Below are 26,534 nucleotides of genomic sequence, written 5' to 3'. Positions count from 1 at the left end.
CCCAGAGTCATTCAGCTAGTTAAGTGTCAAGTGTTTGCTATGAGGCCAGATTTGGACTCAGGTCCTCCTGACTTCAGGGCCAGTACTCTATCCACTGCGGCACCTAGCTGCCCCTGAACAGGCAGTTTTCACAGAAAGAAATCAAGCAATCAATAGCCACATTAAAAAAATGCTCTAAATCACTAATAATTAGAGAAATGCAATTTAAAACTACTCTGACGTGCCACCTCAGATTGGCTAATATGCTTTATGGAAAATGACCAATGCTGAAAGGAATGTGGAAAAACAGGTATAATTAATTCTCTATTGGTGGAATCGCAAACCGAACCAAGCATTCCGGTGAACAATTTGGAACCGTGTCCAAAAGGCTATAAAACTCTGCATATCATTTGAACCAACAATAATGGTTGGTGCTACGTCTATACCCCAAGGAGATCAAAGAAAAAGGAAAAGGACCTACAGGTACAAAAATTCTACAGCAGCTCTTTTTGCAATGGCAAACAATCGGAAATTGAGGGGATGTCCATCAATTGCAGAATGGCTGAACAAGTTAGATATATGAATGTAATGAAATATTATTGTGCTGTAAGAAATGATGACATAAATGGATTCAAAAAGCTTGAGAAGACTTATATGAACCAATGCAAAATGAAATAAGCAGGACCAGAAGAACAATTTACACAGTAATAGCAATATTGTAAAGATAATTAACTGGGAAAAACTTAGTAGCTCTGATCTACACAATGACCCACCTCAATTCCAAAAGACTTAGATGAAAACTAAGAATTGATGAACCTAGAGTACAGACTGAAGCATCTTTTTTCTTTCTTTTTGTGTTCTTTTTTTTCCTTTTGGAACATGTCTAATGCAGAAATGTGTTTTACATAACTTCATATCTATAATGGTTTTATATTTCTTGCCTTCTCAATGTGTGGGGGAGGGAAGGGGAAGAGAAATAATTTGGAACTGAGAATAACATAAAACTGAATTTTCAAAAAGAGAGGATAGTATAAGATACCTGAGAGTATACCTGCCAAAACAGACAGAGGAACTACATGAACATAAATATAAAACACTCGTTATACAACTAAAGTCAGAACTAGATAACAGGAGTAATATTTATTGTTCATGGGTAAAGACAAAGTAATAAAAAAATATAATTTTACCTAATCTATTCAATGCTATTCCAATTAAATTATTAAACAATTATTGTACTGAGTTAGAAAAAATAACAAAGTTCATTTGGAAGAACAAAAGGTCAGAAATTTCAAACAAACCAGGGGAAAAAGATGTAAAAGAAGGAGATTCAGCTGTCATCAGGCAAAAGCATTCATCGCTGAAGTACAAAATGCATAATTTCAATTATTTTAAATTAAAATTTTGTTATATAAATAAAACCAATGTACGCAAGAATAGGAATGCAGAAAGTTGGGGGAAAGTTTTCACAGACAATCTCTCAGACGGGATGTTGGTTATGTTGGAATACTGCTGTGGCGGAGGAAATGATGAGCTACTTGATTCAGAAAAACACCGAAAGGCTTAGACCTATGACTGAAGATGTCAGGCAGCACCTCTAGAGAAAAAGATGACAGGTGGAAATATGTATATGAGTATATATGTATGTGTTTATAGATATCTATGTACACACATACACAATTGCAGCCTTCTCTAGGGGGGAGATAAAGTAAAAGTGCATAGCAGAGAACAAAAGAATGCTCAGAAGGCAGCAAAGAAAAGCTGGTTAGCTTTGAAAACAATGTGCAGTATTTATTATATAGGTTTTCTTGAAATGTAAATTTTATTGTTTTATACTGAATCCTCTCTTATGTTCTGCTGTGTGCATTGAAATGTTCTTTTTTATTCCTCTTCTCGTTCTGTATTTGTTCAAAATAAATAAAAAATTACAAAAAAAAGAGAGAGGATTTGTTTTTGGACATAGCAATGTGGGAATTAATTTTGACTGACTATGCATATCTGTTACAAGGGTTTGGTTTTCATTTTTTTCATCAATGAAGGGAGGATGTAAGGAGAGAAAACGATATTTGTTTACTGAAAACAAAATTAAGTTTTAAAAATACTAGCACCAAAAAATTTAAAAGAAACAAATCATTCCCTCCCAAACTGTCACCTAACAAATAAAGTTTGTCATAAGTAATGACAATCAATTCCTCTGCTCTATTTTCAATTCCTTCCTAATATTTCTCCCTCCATCTATTTCCCATGCTCTTCTGATTTAACAGTATATGTTAAGCTTTATGCTGTTTCACCCTCTTTAATATACAAATTGCAATGAATGTTTTCAGTATGGCTTAGCAAGCAAGCCATGGCAGAGTTGTACTCTAACAAGATAGTACGAATCTCTTTGTTACCACCCAACCCATTATCTCAATAAACCTGAAGCTATTCCAATTCCAAACTAGCCCTGGGTTCAACCCTAATAGACTAGGGAAGGGTTCTAGCATCAACCTTAAATATGAGGCCCTTGGGGCAATCTTCAAGTGTATTCAAGAGCTGGCCACTGCACTAACCTGGGTTTTCTAAACTAAGTAGGATAAGGATGAGGCCAAATGTTCCAGGGCCACTAAACCTAGACTGTCTAGAATAACTTTCAAAATGTCTCAGAATGCTAGGCCTGGGTCTGCTATACCAGCATTCAAAGATGGCAGATACAAGAGGAAAACTACATGAATATATACTTCTATTCTTAGCAAAACAAAAACAGATTTTTTTTTCCAAGCAGGAAAAGGTTTCCTAACATTCTAAGTTTGCCTTAGAACATCCTATCATCTAGACACTTGACAATTAGCAATTTAACTAGCAGATCTAAAGTAAAATCTAGACTAGAAAAACTCAGGAATGTTCATTTCCTTAACATCATGGTCCTGTAACAGTGGGTTGACACAATCAGAAGTATCTGAAATGCCATTTCTGCTTTAATTATTATTCCTTCCAACTATGGAGGGCTGCAGGGGGAGGTGTAGGTGAGGTCTTGGGGTGGGCAGGTCAGGGAGGCGGTTGGCAGAGGAGATACAAAAAGAGTACTACTAAATATGTGCACAATGGAACAATTTAGTCCCTAATTTCTTCAGTACAGAAGAGATCCCACTATAACAAAACCAAGAAGCCTCACTTAAGTGTGCAAAGGTAGATGAGTGAATCTCAGCACCTGGTGAGCTGAATGATTCAACTATCACAGATTCTAAGAAACTGAGCATTACAAGGGACTTCCAAGGCTTTCTAATCCAAGAATCCCCTTTAAGTTATCTTCAAAACAAGAGCACATAAAGGTCTAGCAGGAAAGTCATAAAAAAAAATTAGCTCTTTCTGATTCTTTACCCAAAGACCTCAAGTTAAGGGAAGCCCACTACATCCAGAGGAAGCTTAATAACTTTAGTATAGTTCTGTTAAAAAGTTCTTCCTTATACAAAGTAAAAATATGACCTCCAAGATATGCTAGATTTCACATTATTTAAATTCCAAATACCTTGTATTGAACATTCCCATCTTTATTTAATCATACTGCTATATTTTAAAATGCAAAGTGATAGTATGCGAAAGTTACCTCCTTGTCTAGCATAAAGGCTTCCTCCAAAGTAGCCATTCACTGGGGATGTAGCAGCATAAACAAATATAGCTGTACTGAGCATTGATCCCCTCCTGAAAGTTAAGACAAACATATTTGATTTAAATATTAAAAACTTAAAAGGCAACTTAATAAACTTAATTATCTTAGCCTTGGTTTATGTGTAAATGTATCCAATATTAATGCTACAAAAGTAAACATCCTGAGATCTAGTCAATTTTCCTATAGCATTAAGATTACACTTTAATATATCTAGCAACATTCTGTCCTATTTTGAAAGATCTGTGGAGAAGATACTATAACATCCTTCCAAGAAAGTTATTCCAGTGTCTCACATACAAAACACATCACCTTATAATCACTCAATTCAATAAATGTTTATTAAGTGATCATTACGTGCAAGACTTTACTGAGTAAGAGGAGAGATATAACCTCAAGGACCTTACTTTTTATACAGTAAGACAACATTTAAATGGTGAGAACACAGATTTATGCAAAATTGTTAACCAACCTCATTGATAAGATTCAAGATAACTAACTATTAAGGAAATTACTGGATTACTTCTTTTCTACAACTTACTTCAAGGGATAATGAAAACTGTTGCCTGTTTGTCACCTGTTTGTTAACAACCTGACTTCCTCTGACAGGTAAGTAAGTAATGGTTCTACTATTAAATACAAAGCTATTATTTTAAATGTCACCAAAACATTTAGAGACTTCCCCATTTAACTTTGTTTTTGGAAATTAAATAAATAAAAGGGCTGAAATAATATAACAACAGCGACTAGCATTAGAAACCTACTTTCTTTACAATATATTAATTTGGAGTAAATAATATAAGAAGAAAAAATATTCTAAATAACGTGTGTAAGATAATAGAATTAAGTCAATTAAAGTTTTCTTAACTTTAACTGATATACATCTAAGAGACTTTGTCCCTAAAACAAATGCATGCACTGATGATCGCACATAATTTGTACAAATTAATCATGCCTATAGATTAACAAATATTCACCTTAACATATTATCTATGACTACAGAATGTGACATCATTTAAACTTTTATAAAATTCTTTTTTATTAAAATATAATTATCAACATAAATATTTTAATATACAAAGAACAAAAGAAATTATAAAACTGTGAACTTCTGTTAAGTACTATTTATTTTTAAAAGCATATATTGAATTTTGCAAGGTGGTAACAAAATCGCTATGTTTGTGTCCTCTTCTGAAAGTTTTTTTGTTGGTATATTTTTTGAAATTATGTAATATTGAAAATCACACATTCCTACTCTAACCAGAAAAATACGATAATCCCATTCTTCAAAATGTGCATACATGTTAAGAAATGTGTAATCAAGCCCAAACATACAATATCATTTGTGACTCCCACATTATAAAGATATGTATACACATATGCATGTGTGTCAGAATCATCAGGCTTTTCTACTTTTTTTAAAATGCTGGCAACTACAAATTTCTAAGTACAAAACCCAATACCACATTTTAAAAATCCTAGCCATTCCCTATCCAAAAATTTGAAGTGAACAACGACATGGGTAATTCTGAAAGCTTCTAAGCTAATTACAGTTTGATGAAAGGTTATTTAGTTTAAACTCCAATATTAGAACATATTATCATTAATAACATAATGACAACAAAAACATCTAAGAATAGAATCAAACTAAAGTCTGAGAACAGGTATTTGTGATTGGATTTTTCAAATATAACTGAGTTTTACCACTGGATACTGTCTGAAACACCTGTGATCTAAGAATAGAATCAAAAAGCCCTCCACGGGCAACATCCACATGAACTCAGTAATTGGTCAAAAGAAAAAAACATCAAACAAATAGATGAGTCATGCAGATTTATTTGTGGAAACACAGGGGTTTATTATGATGATTTTAGGACCAAATCATTACCACCAAAAATTACTGATCCTTAACAACCTCAGACTAGAGATCAATGTAGATTATGCAAAGAAAAGGTAGAAACTGCAACACAATTCAAGCTATAAGCATTTGGTGCCTGCTAGATACCTAGCAAGACATGACCTGGTGGCTAGAATTATATAGCAGAAGCTTGTTATGCTTCATGGACAGAATATCTATAGAACAAATACAGAGCTTAAAAATATCCTGGAAGACTCAGTCAATAACTTGTACTGGAAACAGGTCATTATCACAGATTTGATTATTGCTACAATCATCCAAACATAACAAGTGATCCATAAAAATTTAGCAACATTTTTAAAAAGCTACCACCATACCAAATATATATATAATCTCCAAACTACATGGAACAAAAGCCATCAAAATATACAAACCTAACAGAGGGAATAAAAATCATGTGAAAACAGGATAAATTAAGTATAGCCATGGAGTTCTTTTATCTATATGTTTAACAGGTAGAACATGAAGCATGAAAAAATAATGACACAACAACAACTTTTCCCAGGACTATGCCTTACCTGAACCCCATCCAAAAAAATGAAAATAATAAAGGCATACATTTTACATAGTCCTTTACAATTAACAAAAGACACTTTACATATATTATATCACCTGGTCTTTTTATTATCTGAGACACTGGCAAGTGCCAAACTTCTCTGGACCTCTGTTAAGAGGAGACAAGACACGACCTTTAAGGGCACTTCCAGCTCTTTTATGATTCTCACAACCACCCTGTGAGGTAGATTCATTATTACTCCAAGTTTTTACAGATGAGGAAACTGAGACCTAGGGAGATTAAATGATTCACCCTGGGTCACAAGCTAGTAAGGAAGGATTCAAACTCCAGACTTCAAGTCCAAAGCTCTAGCCACTATATCATAATGTAAAACATCAAAGTCAGAGATAGATTATGTTCTGGTAATATATGAAGATTACAATATACAGTAGTAACACCAAACCCAAAATCAAATCTTTTTGATTCAAAAGCGATAAATTTTAAAGTGTTTCTAATTTGATACAATACTCCTTGACTTGAATTCTAAGCTCAGTTTCTTCATCTGAAAATAGGTATAATATTTATATTACCTACACTTCACACATCTGCTATGGAAAAAGCATTTTATAAACAAAAAAAAAGGCCATATTCAATTCAATAAGCACTCGGTAGCTAGTAAGTTCAAGTCAACGTGCAAGGTGTTAAGAACATAAAGGCAGGAGTGTTCCTGCTCTCAAGAAGCTTATGGAAAGGTACAAATTATTCACGAATATTGTAGAAAACTGGAGAGGGAGAGATCACCAGAAGCTATAAAAATGTAAACTACTATTATTACTTTGCTGTATTCCAAGTAAAGACAACCTACAGTGAAGTTACTCTTAATCTTGAAGTGGCAAGTCACTAAAGTCCTGTTACTTAAATTTCCAAAAGCAGGCTGCAAATCTATTGTGGGGTTTCATTTCCTATACAGGTAGAATAACTGCTTTCTTTCAGAGCTACAGTACAATCTGAGTTGAAAAATCCCTAACGGCCTGAAAAGTTAAGTAGTAAACTTGAAAGGATTTCAAAATTACTCTATTAATACTACATGTAGCTCTAAAACACAAAAATCATATGAAAATCATATGGTGAGCTTTGGAACAATATAAAAAGGAGAGTAACAAAACATACAAACTTAGAAATAACCATAATTGAAGCAGTATGAACTAACATTTCTTTGGTGTTTTTAAGTGCATTTTGCTCTGCAGAGGTACCAGTTAGCAGAGGTTACTCAATCTCTCCCACTTCTAAGAAAAGCTGTATATGCACAAAAAACCACACCCAGACATAAAATTTTGTATTTAGAGAAAGTAATCAACACCCCCATTGCAGACTAGAGGGAAAAGCAGCTCTCTTGATGTTAGACCCAATCACTACAAAGACAAAGGATTGAGGCAGTGGTAGAAAGTAGAAAGAATGGAAGGGGAAGAATAAAGCTGGAAAGTTCAGAGGATGAGGTGGAATAGAAATGACTACTTCTTAAGGAGATTATGGAAGGGATTCCATTCCTGCTCAGACTAAAGAGGCTCTGAGGTACCTTCCAACACTAAAGTTTTATGAATTTTATGGTAGAGGAGTGAAATAATAAGGAAGGGAAATGATCTAAGGGTCAAGTATAGTAAAAAGGTGATTAAAAAAAAATGAAAGGTCTGCTAATAACCACATAGCGAATTATTTCTAGTTCTGACATACAGAACCATATCTATATCTACAGCTATCTATCTATCAATATAGACAGACAGACAAGACAGAGAAATATACATGTTAAGTACCTGTGTCTGGGGATCATTTGGGTCACCTTTCATGGTAAACTACAGACCTTCAAATTTAGAAAACAACTGGCAGAGGCAACTCTCCTCAATGCCTTTTCTCCTCTCCTGAAAGATCTAGGAAGGCCAGAAGGAAAGATATTCCCTCTACTGGGTAGAGAGAAGCTTAGGTCACCCATAAGTAACCAAAGGATGGGGCCAGTAGGGCTGCTTCTACTCCACTTTCACTAACCTGGAAGCCTAGGGGGTCAATCAATCAACAAACATTTATTAAGCACCTACTATGTACCAGACACTGTGCTAGGTGTTAACACTAAAAATACAAATGTGGAATAATACCTGTTCTCAGGAAACTTACTTATTGAATTTACTGAGGAAAACAACATGTAAATCTAGAAGTCTATACAAAATACATATATTAAATAAATACAAAGTAACTGAGGACAAGGAGTTCAGGAAAAGTTTTATGCAGAAGGTGGGGCTTAGGTTAAATTTTGATGGAAACAAGGGATTCTAAAAGGCAAAGAGGTAAGGAGAAACTTATCTTCCAAGCATAAGCAATACCGGTGAAAAGGCATGAAGAAAACAGACAGAGGACTATGTATGAGGAACAACAAGGCAGCCAGTTGGGCTACTTTTAGAACTCAGGAAGCAGGGCAAAGTCAACTAAGATAGTTCTGAACTGAGAAGTTATTGTTACATAAACACCTGATGTATTAATAATTACTAAATTTTAATGGTGCACATTTAGTGATATAGTCATACTTTCCTAACTAAATACCAGGCAGATGGTTCCTTGTGCTTTTATTAATCAGAGTTTACACTTCACTTTTTACATATTTACTTGCCCTGTTTTACATAGAGGTATACCTTGTTTTTAAGTAAGCCATAAATGTAAAATTAAGATTTAGACAAAAGAACCAGTTGGCAATAATAACTCATTTTCATCATTTGACTCAAAAAACCAGAGTCATTCACAAATTTTCTGAAACAGTGTCATTGCCAAAAAGTGAGGTATACCGTTATTTTGTTGACAGATCCAAATATTTAAAGTAATTGGTAACTCAAATATTAATGTCTTTTGTTCAGTTATTAATTTAATGATGATATTAGATTATTTTACCTCTCTATAAAAGTATAATGTATTAAAGCCCAAAACTGCTTTCTAAAAAATTATAATGCCCTTCTGTTTCTAGGAAAATGCCTAATATTTAAGTTATAATAATCCTCACTAAACAGTAAAAATGAATAGCTAATAATCCTTTTTTAAGAAAAAACTTAAAGAGAAAAAATAAGATTTTATCCTAAATATCAAGGTATCAATAATGCACAGAAATACATAATCAGGATGTTCAATGGGCACCACTAATTTAAAAGCTGCTACAGGAACAAAAATGGTAATACATTTGAGCACACTTACTCTGTGTATAAATCCTCTATCATTGCAACAATAATGACAATGAAAGATACCGCAAATATCTGGCATCCAGAACCAATAAGTGAGGAAAATATCAGAGGGTGACTTGATGGTCTAAATACATCTCCATGTACCTGTTTCCAGCCATACTCATCTCCTAGGTCTCTGTCCTATGTATAATAGGGGGGAAAATCATAATAATAAAATTATTAGATACTTAGAAGTTATAAAAATGAAAATTAAAAGTTTTCTTCTTCAATATTAATCATTTAATTTTTGGATTAAATACCTCACTCCTCTCTCAGCAAAGAGGAGATTATTAGGGTAGAATAGTCTATACAATGTTAGACATGATGACTTCCAAAAAGGTATATAAAAACAAAAGGCATCAAATTAAAATTTATTCTAAAAATTAAAAATATATGTAAAAGGCTGAAAATTATTATAAAATAAACCCAGTTCAAATTATAAAATAGCTATTGCTCTGATATTTCATGATGGCAAAGGACTATGCCATCTGCTCAAGTACAGCATCAATCCTGGGTATCTTAGGCAGTAGACATTGAGAAAAGTTTGAGAAGGAGGGACAAAGAAAGGTCAACCTGGGAGAACAGGTACTGTCTGCAATTCTTCATCCTACTTTAGAAGGTAATTTCACAAGTAGGTGATCAGAACTGCAGCATTTACTGTTCCACATAAATAGGGATCATATTTGGAGACTCAGACAGTACACCACTGCCAGGTATTTGTGGCTCTCAATAATAGTAATAATCCCTTACATCTGCATAATGTTTGCAAATTTTTAAAGTGTTTTCACAACCATTCTCTCACCTGATATTCATAAAAACACTGTCAGTTTGCAGAGCTCAGATAATCATCATTTTATATATGGAGAAATAACTCATATTAAGTAAGTGGCCTGCCCAGGGTCACATGGCTAGTTAAGTCCAAGTGTGAGAATTAAATGCAAGAATTCTAAGTCCTGGTTAAAGGCTATAAAAGCCCTGGAAAAAAAAATCAAACAATTAAAGAATGCAAAAAAAATTAAATTAAATTAAAAAAAAAAAAGAATGCAGAATTGGAATGGACCTTTGAAATCACCTAAACCAAATGGGGAAATGGTCTCAAGAGAGACTGTCACAGTTAACAGAATAGCCAGTACACAAAGCTCAGGTGTCCTGCCTATAAATCCCAGGGATGACTCTACCATACTATGATTTTAAAATAACTATCCAAAGCATAAAAAAATTGATGCAATTTCTCAAATATTTACCCCACACAAAATATTATTAAACAAACCAAATAATCCCAATGGATTATGAAAAGTACGACAAAAAGAACTGCCTTCCCGCCTTCCCCATTTACACGTAAAACTAAACAATTATTAATTTTCTTAAATTCTCAATCATATTCTTCAACATTAGAAAAAATTCAACATTCTAAGAAAAATTCAATATTCTATGATACCTCTCAAAATTTCTTAATGAACTTTATGTGAATTTTTAAATGAATTTTGGAAAATTTAGGAAATATTTGCTCACCATATCATCCATTTCTTCCTCTTTACTATAGCGTGCATAATCTTTTCTTAAAGTTCTCATTAAAATCATAGAAACTAAGCCCACCAAGAAGATAACCATCATGAAAGAATTGAAAATTGAAAACCAGTGAATCTAAAAAAATACAAATATTACCAACATGAAATAGCAGTCATAAAATTCACAAGTATTATAACAACTTGTTAAAATACAAAAGACTTTAATTTATAAAACATTACAGGCCTAACATGCTACATTAAAAAAATATCTATGATTAGTACAGGATAAATGATTTACATTACAGACTGATTTTCAAATTGTAACTTCCTCATTCTAGTTTGGACATGTTGTGATTTACATAAAACTTTTCCAGAACAAACTTAATGAATGCTTAAATTGAGGTATACCAAAACTGCATGTCATACAAAAAATTAAGATTCATTACAACTGGTTATCAGTTGATCATATTTCCATTTAAAATACTGATAATCTAAAGAAAAATAATCTGAAAGCTTCCTTATAACATAAAGTCTATAGTGCCCACTGCTTTCTCTATCAACTATTTCCCACTATCCCAGGCAAATTCAGTAACTTGATCAATATTTTCACAATTCTTTGCAATTAACAACCATTTTCATGACCCATGAGTCCCCATGATGTTTTATTTATTAACATTCTTGACTCTGTAGAACCCCATTGCCTGCTTTAACTCATTAGGTGCACACCAGGTTGGTGGAGCCCTGAACTTACCTTTTCATCACAAAATCACATCACCCTATCTTCAAAATTCTGAATTTAGTGATTCCTTCCTTTAACCATAATCACCCTTGCTTGACATCCCACTGAACCCACATTTTAATTTATTTTTACAAACATTTATTATGGTTGCTGCTATCCCAAGTGAACAATATAAACAAAACAAAAACACAAATAACAACAAACACATCTTCTTCATAATAATCATGCATAACAATTTCCTATATTGGCCAAGTCCAATAATGCATGTCTTGTTCTGGATTTTAATTCTCTCATTTCTCTGGCAAGAGGTGGGTGGCAAGATTCATCTTCAGTCTTCTGGACTTACGGTTTATGATTGCATTAATCAGAGTTTCAAAGTCCTTCAAATTTGTTTTTTCCTATAATATTTTCACTGTATGTGCTATCCTCTTAATTCTACTCACTGACACATCTTTTCACTTGCAAATGTGCTCATCTTCTACTGTCTTGCCCAAGCAACAACTCCCTAAAAATCAGAATGGACCCAATAGTAGCCAATGATTGTATGACACAACAAGAATATTAAAACAAAGTCAAAAGACTGAAAAAAATGGAAGAAAATTCAAATTATAGCACACACAAAAAAATGACCTAGAAAACAGAGGAGAAAAAAACTAAGAAATCACTGGACTAGCTGAAAGCAGTGACCAAAAAAAATGAGCCTAGACATATTTCAAGGTTTCTTTTTTTATTGCCCATATCCCTTAGAACCAGAGAGCAAATGAAAGGAACCCCAAAATGAAAACTCCAGGAACATTACAGCCAAAACCTAGAGCTTCCCTGAAAGCAGCCAGAAAGCAAGAAATCAAGTACCAAGTAGCCAGCCAGGATCACACACCATTTAGCAGCCACTACTATGAAGAAGTGGAGAGTTTAGAATACAATATTCCAGAGGACAAAGGATATAGGCTTAGCAAAGAATAACTTACTCAGCAAAACTGAATATAATCCTACAGGGGAAAAAACAGACATTTAATGAAAGAGGGATTTCAAGCATTATTGACGAAAAAACTAGAGCTATGGTAGAAACTTTAAAGCTCAAACACAGGAATTAAAAGAGTCGCAAAAAAAGGAAACAATTATACGGGACTCAACAAGGATAAACTGCTTACATTCTAATGTAGAGAGATGACAGATGTATCCCCTCTGAACCCTATCTTCAGGGGTCATAAAGGAAGTCTTAGAACAAAGAAGGCCTAGCAGTAGTTCTACTATGTCTTGATGTTAAAAGAATGGAAGGAGAGGAAAAGATGGAATTCACTGGGAAGGAAGGGAAAGAAAGGTTAGGGAAAATTCTCTCATATAATCAGAGTATACAATTCAAAGTTCATACAAGGATGAGGGGGCAGACAATGATTTTTGAACCTCACTCTCATCTGAAATGTGAGTGCTTGCAGGCGTGCACATACACACACATGCAGAGCTGGGTACAGAAAAACATTTCACTCAAAAGGGAAACAGAAGAGAAAGAGAAGGGGAAATTGGGGGAAGGGCAGATTAAGGAAAGGATTATTTCTAATCAAAACAAACTAAGAATATACTAAAATATTTACAGCTTTTTCTTGAAATGGCAAAGAATGGGAATCTGAGGGGGTATCCATCAACAGGGGAAGTGCTAAACAAGCTACAGTATATAAATGTGACAGAATATTGCAGTAAGAAATAATAAAGGCCAAGAACTGTATGAACTGATACAGAATAAAGTAATGACAACAATATTGTAAAAACAAACAACTTTCAAAGACTTAGGAACTCTGATCAGCATAATAACCAACCATAATTCCACAAGACTAACAATGAAACATGCTACCCACTTCCTGAAAGATGGGTAAAAGACTCAAGAGTGCAAAACGAGACACAGACACATACAGACACACACACACGAGACATAAACATGTATTAGTTCCTGGGTATTTTTTCTCCATTGGGACATAACTAATGCAAAAATTAGTTTTGCTCGACTATATATGTTTTAACAGGGATTTTATTTCTCTTTCATTTTCAATTGGGGGAGGGGAGTTAAAAAGAAGGGAAGATAAGGAAGATTTTTGCTGATTGAAAGAAAAATTAATTTTTAAAAACTTATTTACTCAAAATATTTTATAATCTGCCTAACCCAGTTACTCAAACTTCTTTTCCATTCCTCTCTGTAATCAAGTTGACCTCATTACCCCATGTTTATTTCTGCCTCTGTGTCTGCTCACACTGGACAGATCTTCAACTAAGAATCCCCTCCCCTTATCCAAATCTCCCAATCTTTCAAGGCTTAACTCAAGTTTCAAATTCTATATGAAGTCTACTTTAATTGTTCCAGGCTCTACTTATCTCCCTTCTCTTAATGCACACATTATATATTTTAGTACTCAATCATGTATTGATAACATCATTATTAGTTTATGTGTTATTCTTGCCTCCCCAGTTGGAATACGATCCTCTTAAGGGCAAGGACCATATTTTATATTTCTGTTATCTCCTACAGTATATGAGTATTAAATAATAGGTATTAAATACATTGATTAATGTAAAAAAAACCTATTCTCTACTAGCTTAGTCTAGAGTAAATTAGTTTTGGGGTTGGGACACAGGGATTTTTTTTGTTTATTAAATTCTATTCATTCAACTACCTTCCATTCAAATTCTTCTATATTCAAAAATTAAGACTTCCTAAGAATTTAATAGGTATCATAAACTAAACAAGACGTAAGTGCTTTGGAAACAGGTTATATGTATATGATATGAAACTCAGAGGATACTGCCTAGATTTACAATTATCTCTTTCATAAGGACAAATTCTTTTTCGTAGTCAGGAAATATTTAATGAGCATTTAAAGTATGTATAGCACAGTCCTAAATTCTATGGAATATATAAATTAACACTAATAAATGATCCCTACTCTTGAAGACATTATAGTCTCACTGAGGGAAGCAGGAATGTAAAGGGAAAAAGTGAATGACAACATAAAGAAGTACTTGGGTGTTTTAAATGAATTTCCAGTAAGGAAACCGCAGGAACTTATAGACTGTTTACATATGTTTTAAAAAAATGTTTGTTTCACAAATTTTCGTCAAAAGAGGGCTCTAAAACTGCCTATAAAGTGGTCAAAGGATAAAGTTTAATAATCTGATTGAACGTGTTTTTATTTCAATGGACTAATGATAGTGGGAAAGCAGAAGAATCAAGCAGAATGAGTATTCTCCCTACTTGGAAAAATATATTCATATTCATAAGGGAAGTCATGATAGGAAGCTGATTTTGGAGGGAAGATAAAGAGTTTGATTTTATACAGACTGAGTTTAAGGTGACATCAAGATATCCAAAAGGAAACATCTAGCAGGCGGTTTGAAATGTAAGATCATGACCCCATTTAGTTCACTGACACAAAAACCACAAAAAGAAACACCACCTCAGTTTTACCAGCTATCCTTTTACTCCCAACAACAAAGTCAGGGTTAAGAAGACTACAGTTCATAATATAATAAAAACTTTTCTTCAAAAGTCAAAATAACTGAGTTAACAAAAAAAAATTATTTATAAATTAAAATCCTATCTGTGAGTGGAAAATCTCTGATGGGAAGAGATCTCATAGGACAAAAGTCAAACTGAGCAACTTCTACCCAAGGATAATATGACAGTCTACAGGATATGTGGTAATGAAGCAGCTAATTGTCACTCCCTCAGAAGGCTAGACCTAAGCAATACTACCAAACAAATATACTGCTAATTTATAGAAATCAAATGTGAGATAGTAGAAAAAAGACAAAGGATTTACCATCCAAGGGTTTTAATTCAAACTTCACTTCTGCTACTTGCTACCAGTGTGACCCTGGGGAAGGTGTCAGACCACTTTGGGCTTCAATTTCCTCATCTATAAAACATAGGATTCAGGCCAGATGATGTCTAAGGTCCCTTTCAGCTCTAAATCCAAAATCCTATAATCCCTAAACTACGGAAAAGTTTTTCCAAAGCAGCAGTTATTCTTCTTAACCGAGTGGTCCCAAGAGTAGAATAAGTCTATTTTTTTCATAATACACTAAAAAGCAAACATTAAATCAGTTATTATTAACAAGCAATGACGATAATAACAGCCCACTTTACCCAGTACCTTACCATCTACAACACTTTCTTCACAAAATTCTGTGAGTTAAGTAGTACAAATACAGTTTTTGGTTTTTTGCCAAGCTTTGAGGTGTCATCAGTGGAGAATTAGCAGTGAGGAAATTCCATCTAACAAGAGAGACTAGTACTTCCTCTGCAGCTGGAAAGTATTCTGGGCCCTGGGTTGTGGAGACGTTAAGTGCTCAGGGTCACAGAGTGACTACTATTAAAGATGGAATCTGAATCATGATCATCCTGCTAGACTCTAAGGCTGGCTCTCTAAATGCCATGCCACACTGCCTCTCAAGGAAATCATCATGATCTCTATTTAACAGACTAGGAAACTGAGGCTCTGAGTGTTTTTAAGTAAATTAACTACAGTTACATGACTAGTGTTAGCATAAAGGAGACTTGCAATTTGATCTGTTGGACTCCACTCATTTCATGACAACACACAGAGGCTGCCTACACATTTCAACCAACATGGTAAGGCAGATTAAGGACAATAAACAAACAAACAAATAAATAAACCAGTAGCTTCCTAAACATAAAGAGACATTGGTAGACCAAGCCAAAATTACAGTCTGAGTTCACTACTTGGCCCCTGCTTTTTTTCCTTTTAAAACTTTTATACCTCCCCCTTCAATTAAATAATAACAAAAAGAAGAAAATTAACAAAAATAACAAAATAAAACCCTCATCATAAATATGGACAGTACAGCAAAAATAAATTCCCACATTGTCTATGTCTGAAAATATACACCTCTGCATTTTAAGCTCATTACTAGCAGGTCAGTGGTGTGTTGGCACTTCTTTTTAAACTTTCCTACCAACATAAGTACAAGCACCCACTGTAGCAGCTATTCCCACTGTAGCCACTATTACTACTGCCCCCAATTCCTCCCAAAGAAGCCAATATTCCCTCCACTGTAGCTACTGCTGCTGCTGCTCCATCATATCCTTCATTCCGGCCAATTCCAACAACAGAACCTTGATTCATTCTGCAAGGTAGAGGAGCTCTCTCTTGCAATGGATGGTATGCTCTCTTGAAACTACAGTTTTTCCTAAAGAAAGAATATGCTAAATGATAGTATAACCATGGGAAAATCACCTTACCTCCCCGAGTTTCAAGTTACCGTATATATTAAATGAGGAGCTGGGTTATATCAACATTAGCCAAACTAGAGGAATACTAAAATCCCCTTCAGTTCCACAGTTCTATAATTCTATTATTATATTTCATTTATGTAAGTTTTGTGAGTCAGAATGAGGACCTAAATATTATTAGTAACTTATTTTTCAACAAAACATTGAATTAACAACACTTTTTGGAATATAACCTAGCAGGAGTTGGAGACTTTCTATGTTTGTGGGAATATCACAGGTACATCTCTACCCAAATTGTGATCAGAAGAGTAGTACAGAAGCAGAGGAGTCATAGTACTATGGGGTGGTGGCCTGCGTTAGCAAGCTTATGTCTTCCCCAAAGGGCTTCCAGGAATTTGAGGGAAGAGGAAATATAAAGTAGGGGAGGAAGATTATCATGTTTTCCACTTCCTCTAGCAAGCATCAGCAGTACTAATAACGAATGAGATTGTGGTAGAAGCTAGAGCCAGGGGGACAATATGTTAAAATACTCCACTGATTATCTGGGGTAGCTTTCTGCTTCTCCCCAAAAATATAAACAATTTAAGCTCTGCTTTCTTCTGAAGAGATATGATTAAGTCTTATAAGACACAGGGATGGGTTACCTGAAGTTTTGATGGAACTTCAACCTGGGACCTGAATAGAAGGAATGGGCAAAAGCCTAGGAACACCAAAAGCCCTGTGCTATGAGCAGAGTAAGATCAGAAGAAAAAAAAAAAGGGTTCTACCCCCCAGGTCTCCAAACTATGGTGGCATCCCTCTATCCCCAGCTCTCATATGTCTCCTTTAATGAAGGAGTCACACAAAGCTAAGTCCAAATTGCCCTTCCTGCAGAGAGGAGACACTTACATGACTTTTTCAGTACTAGGAGACTCTAAAAAAGCTGCAAAATATACACGACCTAAAAGACATTGTTAACACTCTAGGACTACAGCTATGGGTCACACACTCAAAGCTAGAAAAGAAGCGGGGGTCTTCAAATCCAGCCCTTTTGTTTTACTCCTAAGGAAAATGAAGCATGGTGGTTAACTGATGGGCCTAGGGTCTCACAGCTACCTGGTGGGAGAAGCAGTTTCCCATCCATATCTTCCCTACCCTAAGCTGGTGGTTGGGTGCTCTCTCTAGGGATCTTCCACCAGTCATCTCAAGAACACCATGACTTCCTTACACCCAACATGTGCTCACTCAGACTTTCTTCCTGAGCCCTCCAACTTGGAGGTAAGGAAGCCTTCCCTCTCTCCTTTTCCTTTCCCCTCCTCACCTCACCTTCCTGTAGCACACACCCTTCTTTGTTCCCTTCTCCTCCAGGAAATGCCCCCATCTCAGAACCTCCTTTGTCTGTTCTCAATTTCCCCTTTAGGATGTAAGCTTCTTACAGGCAGGGACGATCTTGCTAGCAAGACATCCTCAGCACAGGGACCAGCAGCCTAGCACACAGTAGGCACTTAATAAATGTTATATCTACTCACCCTACAGAGTCCAATGTTCTAGTACAGAAACTGAAGATTCCAAAGAACCATGTTTTATTTCAAAGAGGGATGGTCATTAACCTATCAGTGACATCTAATGTGTTTCATTTTCAAAGAATGGCCTTACAAGTTTCACTAGTCAGTTCAATGGGAAAAAAGTGAAAGAAATTAATATGCATTGAATGTCTTAAATACATAAAATATTTACATACCCTGTGTTGAAAAAAAGATGGATCAAGATATTTGTCAAATCGATCTTCAAATTTTATATCTGATTTTTTCCATTTCACCTGAAATAAATTTTAATGTGAAAAATGCACAAAAATCAAAGAAACAGATGACAAACTTTTAAAGAAATTTTTTGGGAAATTTACAAGTATTAAGAAACCAGAGAAAGGACAGAGAGTGGCTGCCATTACTAGCACTTAAAAACAGGCATGACAAAAAGAAGTCAGTGCAAATTCCTCTCTATACACATCAACACATTTTAACTTTGTCCTATAAGGACCTTCTAATAGCGATAAAGTTCTTCAGTTTTCAAGATCTATTTATTGTTGGCTAATGTTTTAATCTGGGATAAGCTTAATATCTAAAATTAAATCACTTTCAACCAAAATAAGAATGAAGAAAACTTTAGATTGAATTATTTCTACTTAATGACACCAAAAAACCTTCATAAGTAAAATTATTCAAGTATTATTTGCCCTGGTACATATATATATGCAATGTTTAAAAGACTTTAAAAATTGGCTACTACTAAGTTCATCTTTCCAGTTACCATGTAACTAGGAAAAAAAGAGAGGTTCTCCCTATACTTTCTTTGTTCTACCATTCCCAATCCCAGAAAGTAGTATGAGTAGATTTTGCCACCAGGGCTGTTAAAATCCCATCTCTGATGAACATTTCAACGACACATCCTATCCCACCCAGTGGAGCATGAAATTGCAATCTGGTTTGTATCTGCCCTGCCAAACAACAGTATGCTCCAACTTTAAGGTGAGTATCTATCAGCACTCAATGTCAGAAAAGAGATAACATAAAGCACTACGTATTGTGAATACGTACATAGTTTTTCTAGCCTAAGAGGATAATTTTGAGGTCAAATTTTGTTATATCTGGGAGCAAGTCTTGCAGAACAAAATTTATGTGCACTACAGAAAGCTGTACTCAAGATGTCCTTTTCTTAATCAGACCCTGATTTCGAGATGATGGAACAGGTAAATCAAAGAGATAAAAGTTATAATATTTAGTTACAACAAATTTCTTGTTCATTTACTTCAAATCCAGAACAAACTTAACTGTTTGTAAGGGATATGACCTAAATATTGCTCCCTGAATGGCACATTATTTTAATACTTACTGAATATGACATTGAGATTTTGGTATTTGCTATCAGTTTCACCTTTCCTTCACTAGTTAAGTTAACATCCACAATTCGATTTCCATTGAAACCTATTTCCAGCCTTTTGTAGGTCCAAAGATAGTAATCTTCAGCATCTTCATCTGCTTCACCAACAATACCTATAAAAGACAAAATGCTAACATTTTTACAATGCAATAAAAGTCTCTTTTTTCTAGTTTTCCTACAAAGTGAGAGTATGTTACTATTTTTTAATTCCCACAATATTCATTTGGAGGAATGTAAGTAACAAATACTATTTAGCCCAGGGCCAATGAGGCAATGGTATGTGTGGGTTGATCCTCAGAGAAGCCAAATAATTTATTGAAGAGAAAAACTGCTCCACAGTTCCAGACAAGAGGTCATAAAGCCAACTGGGTGTACAGTTCAGTGTAATCCATCACTACTACTAGAAGGGAAGAGAATCCCTCAAATCCGATATAAATTTCTGCTATCCAGTCCTATGATTTCATCAGTGTGGGAAATTCACAGTATGGAGTCTCTCCCTACCAATGCAGAACAGCCATCTGTCCATAATTTAGAGCCTTAAAAGAGCATCCAAGGGCACTGAGGACTTAAGTGATTTATCCACAGTCACACAGCTAATATATATCAGAGGTAGGAATTAAGCCCCAATCTTCCTGCTTACAAGGCCTACCCTCTCTAACAACTCATAGTTGTATAGATCTTTACTTTTAAAAATATTTTCATATCTATTATCTCTTCTTAAATTACATAACAATCCTATGATGTAGGAGAGGGGTTGTTACACTTTCTGATGAAAAATGAAAGATACTGAGAGAGAGATTTTTTTGGATAATTAAGCCATTTGGTAGCTTGGAATAAAAATTAAAATTTCCTGAATTCTCCATCATTCTATTTCCCCCAGACACACAAGCAAATACAAAGGACGATGTGATGAAAGACACCAGTAAGAAGTCAATATAAGAAGTGAAAACAACCAGTCACACTTCTAGTTATCTATTCCTTCAAACCTCTCGGCCAATACTTCAGTTTCCTGAAGGCCCTTGCTATAAAAGATCTCTCCAACCTCAAATTTCTCATTATACTCTGAACACACTAACTTATAGTTAGTGACATACATGCTGTATCATACATGCTGTATCCTCCTTACTAGATTTGAAGCTCCTGGAGGACAGGAACTGTGTCTTACTTCCATTCATTGCACATGAAAGAGGCTTTATAGAATTTCTAACTGAACTAACTCATTCAAAAGTATTCACTGAGCGTTAATCATGTGCCCAACACTACACTAAGCACTAAGAGGGTGGCAGGGGATACAAAATTACTTTCCATTAACCAAGCTGGTCTTCTCATTGTCACCTCCACAAACCGTATGTCCAGGGTTTTGCACACTCTCTCTCAATCCTTCCTTTCCTTTTTCCTAAAACCCCTTCACTGGATCATAGAGATCATAAATTTAGAACTGGAAGGTAGCTCACAGATCATCACCTGAAGCTCCATCGTTTTTACAGATAAGGCCACAGAGATGAAGGAAAGTGGGGACCACTGAGATAAAGTGCTGACTAAAATCCCAAAATATTAAGTAGCAAAGCTGGACAAAAACCCAGGTCTCCCTAACTCCAAATATCAAACCTAAAGGTTTCAATCACCTTTACATGGTGTTAAAAGCACAGAAGATGAGTTCATACCTTATGAAAGAATTAACCTTGTCAAGTAATTATAACACCTCTCTTAAGGAAACAAAAGAAGAATTCCAGAGGTCCTAATCAATCTCCTTCTGGGCACATTGATATATATAATCCCTGCAAAATATACGGGAAGTACATATCCCAGATCAACTGCCCTTTGTGAAGGTCCACACCTTCTAAAAGCGAATGGCTCTAATGCTTATATTCACAACAACACACAACTGGACAATGTTGCTGTCTAGGCTGATGCTTCCTTGGTGACTGCAAGGGTCTGTCTAAATTCAGCTTTTCTCCTTTCCAGCTACAAATGCTACTGGTCCTACAAAATCCTCAAATAATGTTTCTTCCATAAAGACTTTGTTGAAGACCTCTGCTCTTCTGAACTAGAACTTGGTACCACAATACACAGCATTTATTTGGTCTCTAGTTTTACATTAACTTGCAACAGTCTTACACTAACTTGCAATGGAGGCCATTCTCTACTACTTTAATGGCCTATAACTCAATTAATCTTTGCCACTGAAATAATAGCAAAAAAGTTAAGAACCATTTCAAATACCAACTGATTTTATAAAGACTTCCCTTGATTCTGGCTGAAGCCCAATCAGAATTGATTGGGCCTTGAACAATAACAATTCACTTTTATATAGCATCTTAAGGTTTGCCAAGTGCATCCCTATGAAAGAAGTAGTACAATTATTATTTCTATTTTATAGATAAAGAAACTGAGGCTCAGAAAGGTTATGGACTTGTCCAACAGCAACAATAATAATAGCTAAAAGTTATGTAGCACTTTATATATATTATCTCATTTGATTCTCCAACATACCTAAGACAGGTGCTACTATTATCCCCATTTTACAATTGAGGAAACTGAGGCAGGGGTTAAGTGACTTAGCTAGGGTCACATAGCTACTAAGTGTTTGAGGCTAGATTCAAATTAAGGACTTCAAAGACTTCCTGGTCCAGGGCTTTATCTACTGCATCACCTAGCTGCCCAAGTTCACACAGTATAGTATGGTATATATGGTAGTATGATATAATGAAATAAATTTGAAAGAACACTCATTACATTTATAATAATAAAATAATAATATCAGCTGATATTTATGTAGTGATTACTATGCCAGAAATTGTGCTAGGTGCTTTACAATTATTATATTATTTGATCCTCACAATAACCCTGCAAAGTAGGTGCTGTTAAAATTCCCATTTCACAGATGAGGAAACTCGGACAAATAGAAATTAAGTGACTTGCCCACGGTCACACAGCTAGTTAAGTTTCTGAGACTAGATCTGAACTAAGATCTTTCTCACTCCAGAGCTAGCTAAATCAACTTTGCCCCCTAGTTGCATAATTAGAGCCTCTGAGGATCAGAGGGTTTAAATGACTTGCCCATTCACACAGCTAGAAAGTGTAAGAAACCTGGTTGAAACCCATGTCTCTCCCGATTCCAGGTCCAACATTGCACTACAATGCACAAGCTCTATCTACAAAAAGCTTGTGAGGATAATAGCTTATTATTATTCCCATTTTACAGATAAGGAAACAGATTCAGAAAGGTTCTTCACCATGCTCCCAGCAATCCAGGCTATTCAAAAACTTGGAATCATCTTTGACCCTCTTAACCTGCCAATATCTACTTAATCTACAAACTCTACTGATTTCTCTTCATAGTGAAGGTCATACAAAATGTGACCTACACTATTCTTCACATCTATTTTTTCCTTTTTATGCTCACTGCCACTACCAGCGTTTAGGTCCTTAACACCTCTGCCTTGACTATTGCAATACTATCCTATAAAATCTCCATACCTCGCGTCTTACATACTCTTCAATCCAGCCTATACAATCTATACCACACTGATGTCCCTAAGACACCACTCTGATAACATTACTCTGTGAGGTTGCCCTGGGCCCTCTTCTAATCCTCCTCTCTACTCTCTAACTTGATGACCAACTTCAATAGCACCCATGAGTTTAATTATCATCTCTATAAAGACTTCAAAAAATATATATTTATTCATACACATTTATGCATAATTACGTGTGTGTGTGTGTGTGTGTGTGTGTGTGTGTGTGTGTGTGTACGTACACACACACTTTTTACAGTACCTCTCTTAAGCATGTAGTCAAACTGGATCTCTTGGAGGCATATCCAACTCAGCAAGTCCAAAACCAAACTTATCATCTTTTCCCCAAAATCCTTTCTAAACATCCCTATTTCTGTCCAGAGTATTACCGTCCTTGTAGTCACTCATTAACACAACGCTGGTATTATCCATGATTCCTCACATTCTCCCTCTCACACATCTAATAGTCAGAATTTACCAGTCCTACCTCCACAGCATCTCCAGTAAACATGCTCTTCACCTCTTACCCGGACTACTGGAATAGCTTCCCAATTGGTCTCGCTACACACCTCAAGCCTTTCTCATCTCCAATCCATCCTCTACACAACTGTATAAGAGATTTTCCCAAAGTATGTAAGTCTGACCATGTCACTGCCCTCCTCAAGAAACTCCACTGACTGCCCCGCTTCAAGGATCAGTACAAACTCCTTTGTTTAACTTTTAAAACCCTTCATAACCTGGTTCCAAACTGTTTTTCCAACTTTGTCACATATGATTCCATTTCTGGCACTCTTTTACAATCCAGTCCTGCTGTTCTTCAAACATGTCACTCTGTTGCCTACCTTGCTACTTTTGCACTGGTGACATCACATGTCTGGAATCACTCCCGCTCCAACTCTACTTCTAGCAACACCTTCCAAATGAAGCCTTTTGCTTTCCCTGCACTCTCCTAGAATATGACTTCCAACTGCCTACAAAACAAGGGCAAACACCTCAGCCTTGCACCCATGGCTAAAGTGAGATCTGGAACAGACTGTAAACACATATAAAATTCAATCTTCTGTTACTCTCTTGTATAAACCCCCTCTCCAACCAAATGGCCTACTTCAATGCCCTCCAAAAAGGCCTTTGCTTTTCCTTCCTCATATCTCAGTTCATGACATTTCAACTGACTGATACATCCTCCTCACCTATCCAAATCCGGTCCATCCTTAAAAGGCCTAGCTTAAATTCTACCTTCTCCAAAAACCTGCCTTGACTATTCCAGGTGGACTTCCTGCTCTGAATTCCAATTAGCACTAACAATCTAGTAATACTTATCACTTGTTACCCAGTACTGTTACGCATTGCTTAATGTATATGCTTGCTGTGAGAGTCATCTGTGTCTATACCAGTCTCAGAGTCTAGCACAATGCTGAATATAGACCAGAAGTCCAAAAACAATTTGTTGGTTTGCTGATTGATTGTTGGTTTTCAATTCACAAAGAACTAAGAAATTCAGATAATTTCTTAGGCCATGCCATTATTTTATGTAGATGTGCTTCCAAGGCAACCTTCTAGAGAAACTCTCTGTCATTAACAGTTTTAAAAAGAGAACTTGGAATATCATTATAAGACTTACTAGGTGGTGACTGGTCACTATCAATAGCAATTATGAGCACTCCCATATATGTTAAAGAATAGCCCATGTGCACAGCATGGTCCACTTTTCACAAAGCAGAGGGACAGCACTGAGGTAAGAAAAGGCAATAGCTCAAAGCCCAATGCTGGAGGACTCCCCTCAATAACCTGCCACCTCATAAATCAGGAGGCCACTGTCCTGTGAGAATTTAAATTATACCTTAGAACTTCAGGTTCTGTGTTTGGGCTACTTTTGTGCTTTAAGTAACAATGTTCTCTTAACTCATTAAGTCCAAAACTTTTTCTTAGTACCTAGCATAGTTTCCACTAATGTACCAGAGGGCCCAGAAAAAGGCAGTGTAAAATCCCTCCACCACTGCTATTTGTTACACACTGCTAGACCTCAGCCTATCCCTAAGGTCAATAAAGAGCCAGAAATGCAATTGACTCATTTTCCTTAGCCATTCCAAGTAAAGAAAAACAACATAAGACAGGAGTGCATGAGTGAAATGAATCTTCATTTGCCCTCTGGAAAAAAGGGAAGGGACAATATAGGCTAAGGTCAAAATTAGAAAATAGTTATCTCTCACAACCTAGATGTTTCAACTTACCTTGACTAACAGGTATGCCCCCAATTACTGAGACTCAACAGAATTAAACCTGAGGCCTGGGAAAACTTAAGACTTACATGGAGGCATGGCAGTATCCTTCACTCCACAATGGAAGATGATCAAAGTTAATGACCACCTGGGCCTGAAGTTCCATTTATCAAACTCTTCTTTATATGCCTTCCTCCCAAAGCTACTATTCCTTACTTAGATTTCTATCCTCAACTATAGATGGGGAGAGGCATAACAATCATTCCTGGAATATCAGATCCTTCAGGGAAGCTACAAGCATCTTTCTACTTGACACAATTCTCCTGTGTTCCTCAAACCTGGCAAACCCCATAAATAATCACAGGATTTGGAGCTAGAAGGAACCTTACAGATTAGAGATTAGGAAGTTTAGGATCCAAGAGGTTAAGAACTCTATTTGTACAAAAATATTTATAGCAGCTCTTTTTGTGGTGGCAAAGAACTGGAAACTGAAAGGATGCCCATCAATTGTGAACTGGCTGAACAAGTTGTGGAATATGATTGTGATGGAATACTACTGTATTAAAAGAAATGACAAGCAGGATATTTTCAGAAAAACCTGGAAAGACTCATATGAACTGCTGCAAAGTGAAATAAGCAGATCCAAGAGAAAAGTGTACACAGTAACTGCAATATTGTACAATGATCAACTGTGAATGACTTTAGCTATTCTCAGCAATATAATGATCCAAGACAATTCAAAGGACTTATGATGAAAAATGCTATCCACATCCAAAGAAAGAACTGATAGGAGTCTTAAGACAGATGGAAGCATTTTTTACTTTATTTTAGGAATTTTGGTTTGTTTGGGGTTTTTTTGGTCTATGTTTTCTCTCAAAACATGGCTAACATGGAAATATGTTCTGCAACGACTGCACATGTACAATCTACGTCAAACTGCTTACTTTCTCAAGGAGAGGTGAGAGGAGGGTGGCAGAGAATTTAGAACTCAAAATTTAAAAAAAAAAGAATGTTAAAAATTGTTTTTTACATGTAACTGGGAAAATATATATATATATATATATGAGAAAAACTTTTAAAAAAAGAACCTTGTCTGAGAAGA

At 35.5% G+C, this 26,534-nt stretch overlaps 1 protein-coding gene across 2 annotated transcripts in view; it reads right to left on the bottom strand.

Annotated features, from left to right (window-relative positions):
• The window catches only part of TM9SF3 (transmembrane 9 superfamily member 3), a 79,492-nt gene that overhangs the window by 26,097 nt on the left and 26,861 nt on the right, over window positions 1-26,534 (bottom strand). For both annotated transcript variants that reach the window (XM_020996769.2, XM_020996770.2), the window contains exons 4-8: window positions 19,648-19,808; window positions 18,500-18,577; window positions 10,803-10,934; window positions 9,265-9,431; window positions 3,563-3,657 (exon numbers count right to left, since the gene is read on the bottom strand). In XM_020996769.2, coding sequence (XP_020852428.1) covers window positions 3,563-3,657; window positions 9,265-9,431; window positions 10,803-10,934; window positions 18,500-18,577; window positions 19,648-19,808 — 633 coding nt within the window. The remainder of the gene's footprint in view (window positions 1-3,562; window positions 3,658-9,264; window positions 9,432-10,802; window positions 10,935-18,499; window positions 18,578-19,647; window positions 19,809-26,534) is intronic.

The sequence above is a fragment of the Phascolarctos cinereus genome, unplaced genomic scaffold, assembly GCF_003287225.1.
Source record: "Phascolarctos cinereus isolate Bilbo 61053 unplaced genomic scaffold, phaCin_HiC Scaffold_3;HRSCAF=262, whole genome shotgun sequence".
NCBI classification, from domain to species: Eukaryota; Metazoa; Chordata; class Mammalia; order Diprotodontia; family Phascolarctidae; genus Phascolarctos; species Phascolarctos cinereus.
The sequence above is the reverse complement of the archived record's forward strand: the minus strand, read 5'-3'. Positions and strand labels throughout refer to the sequence as shown.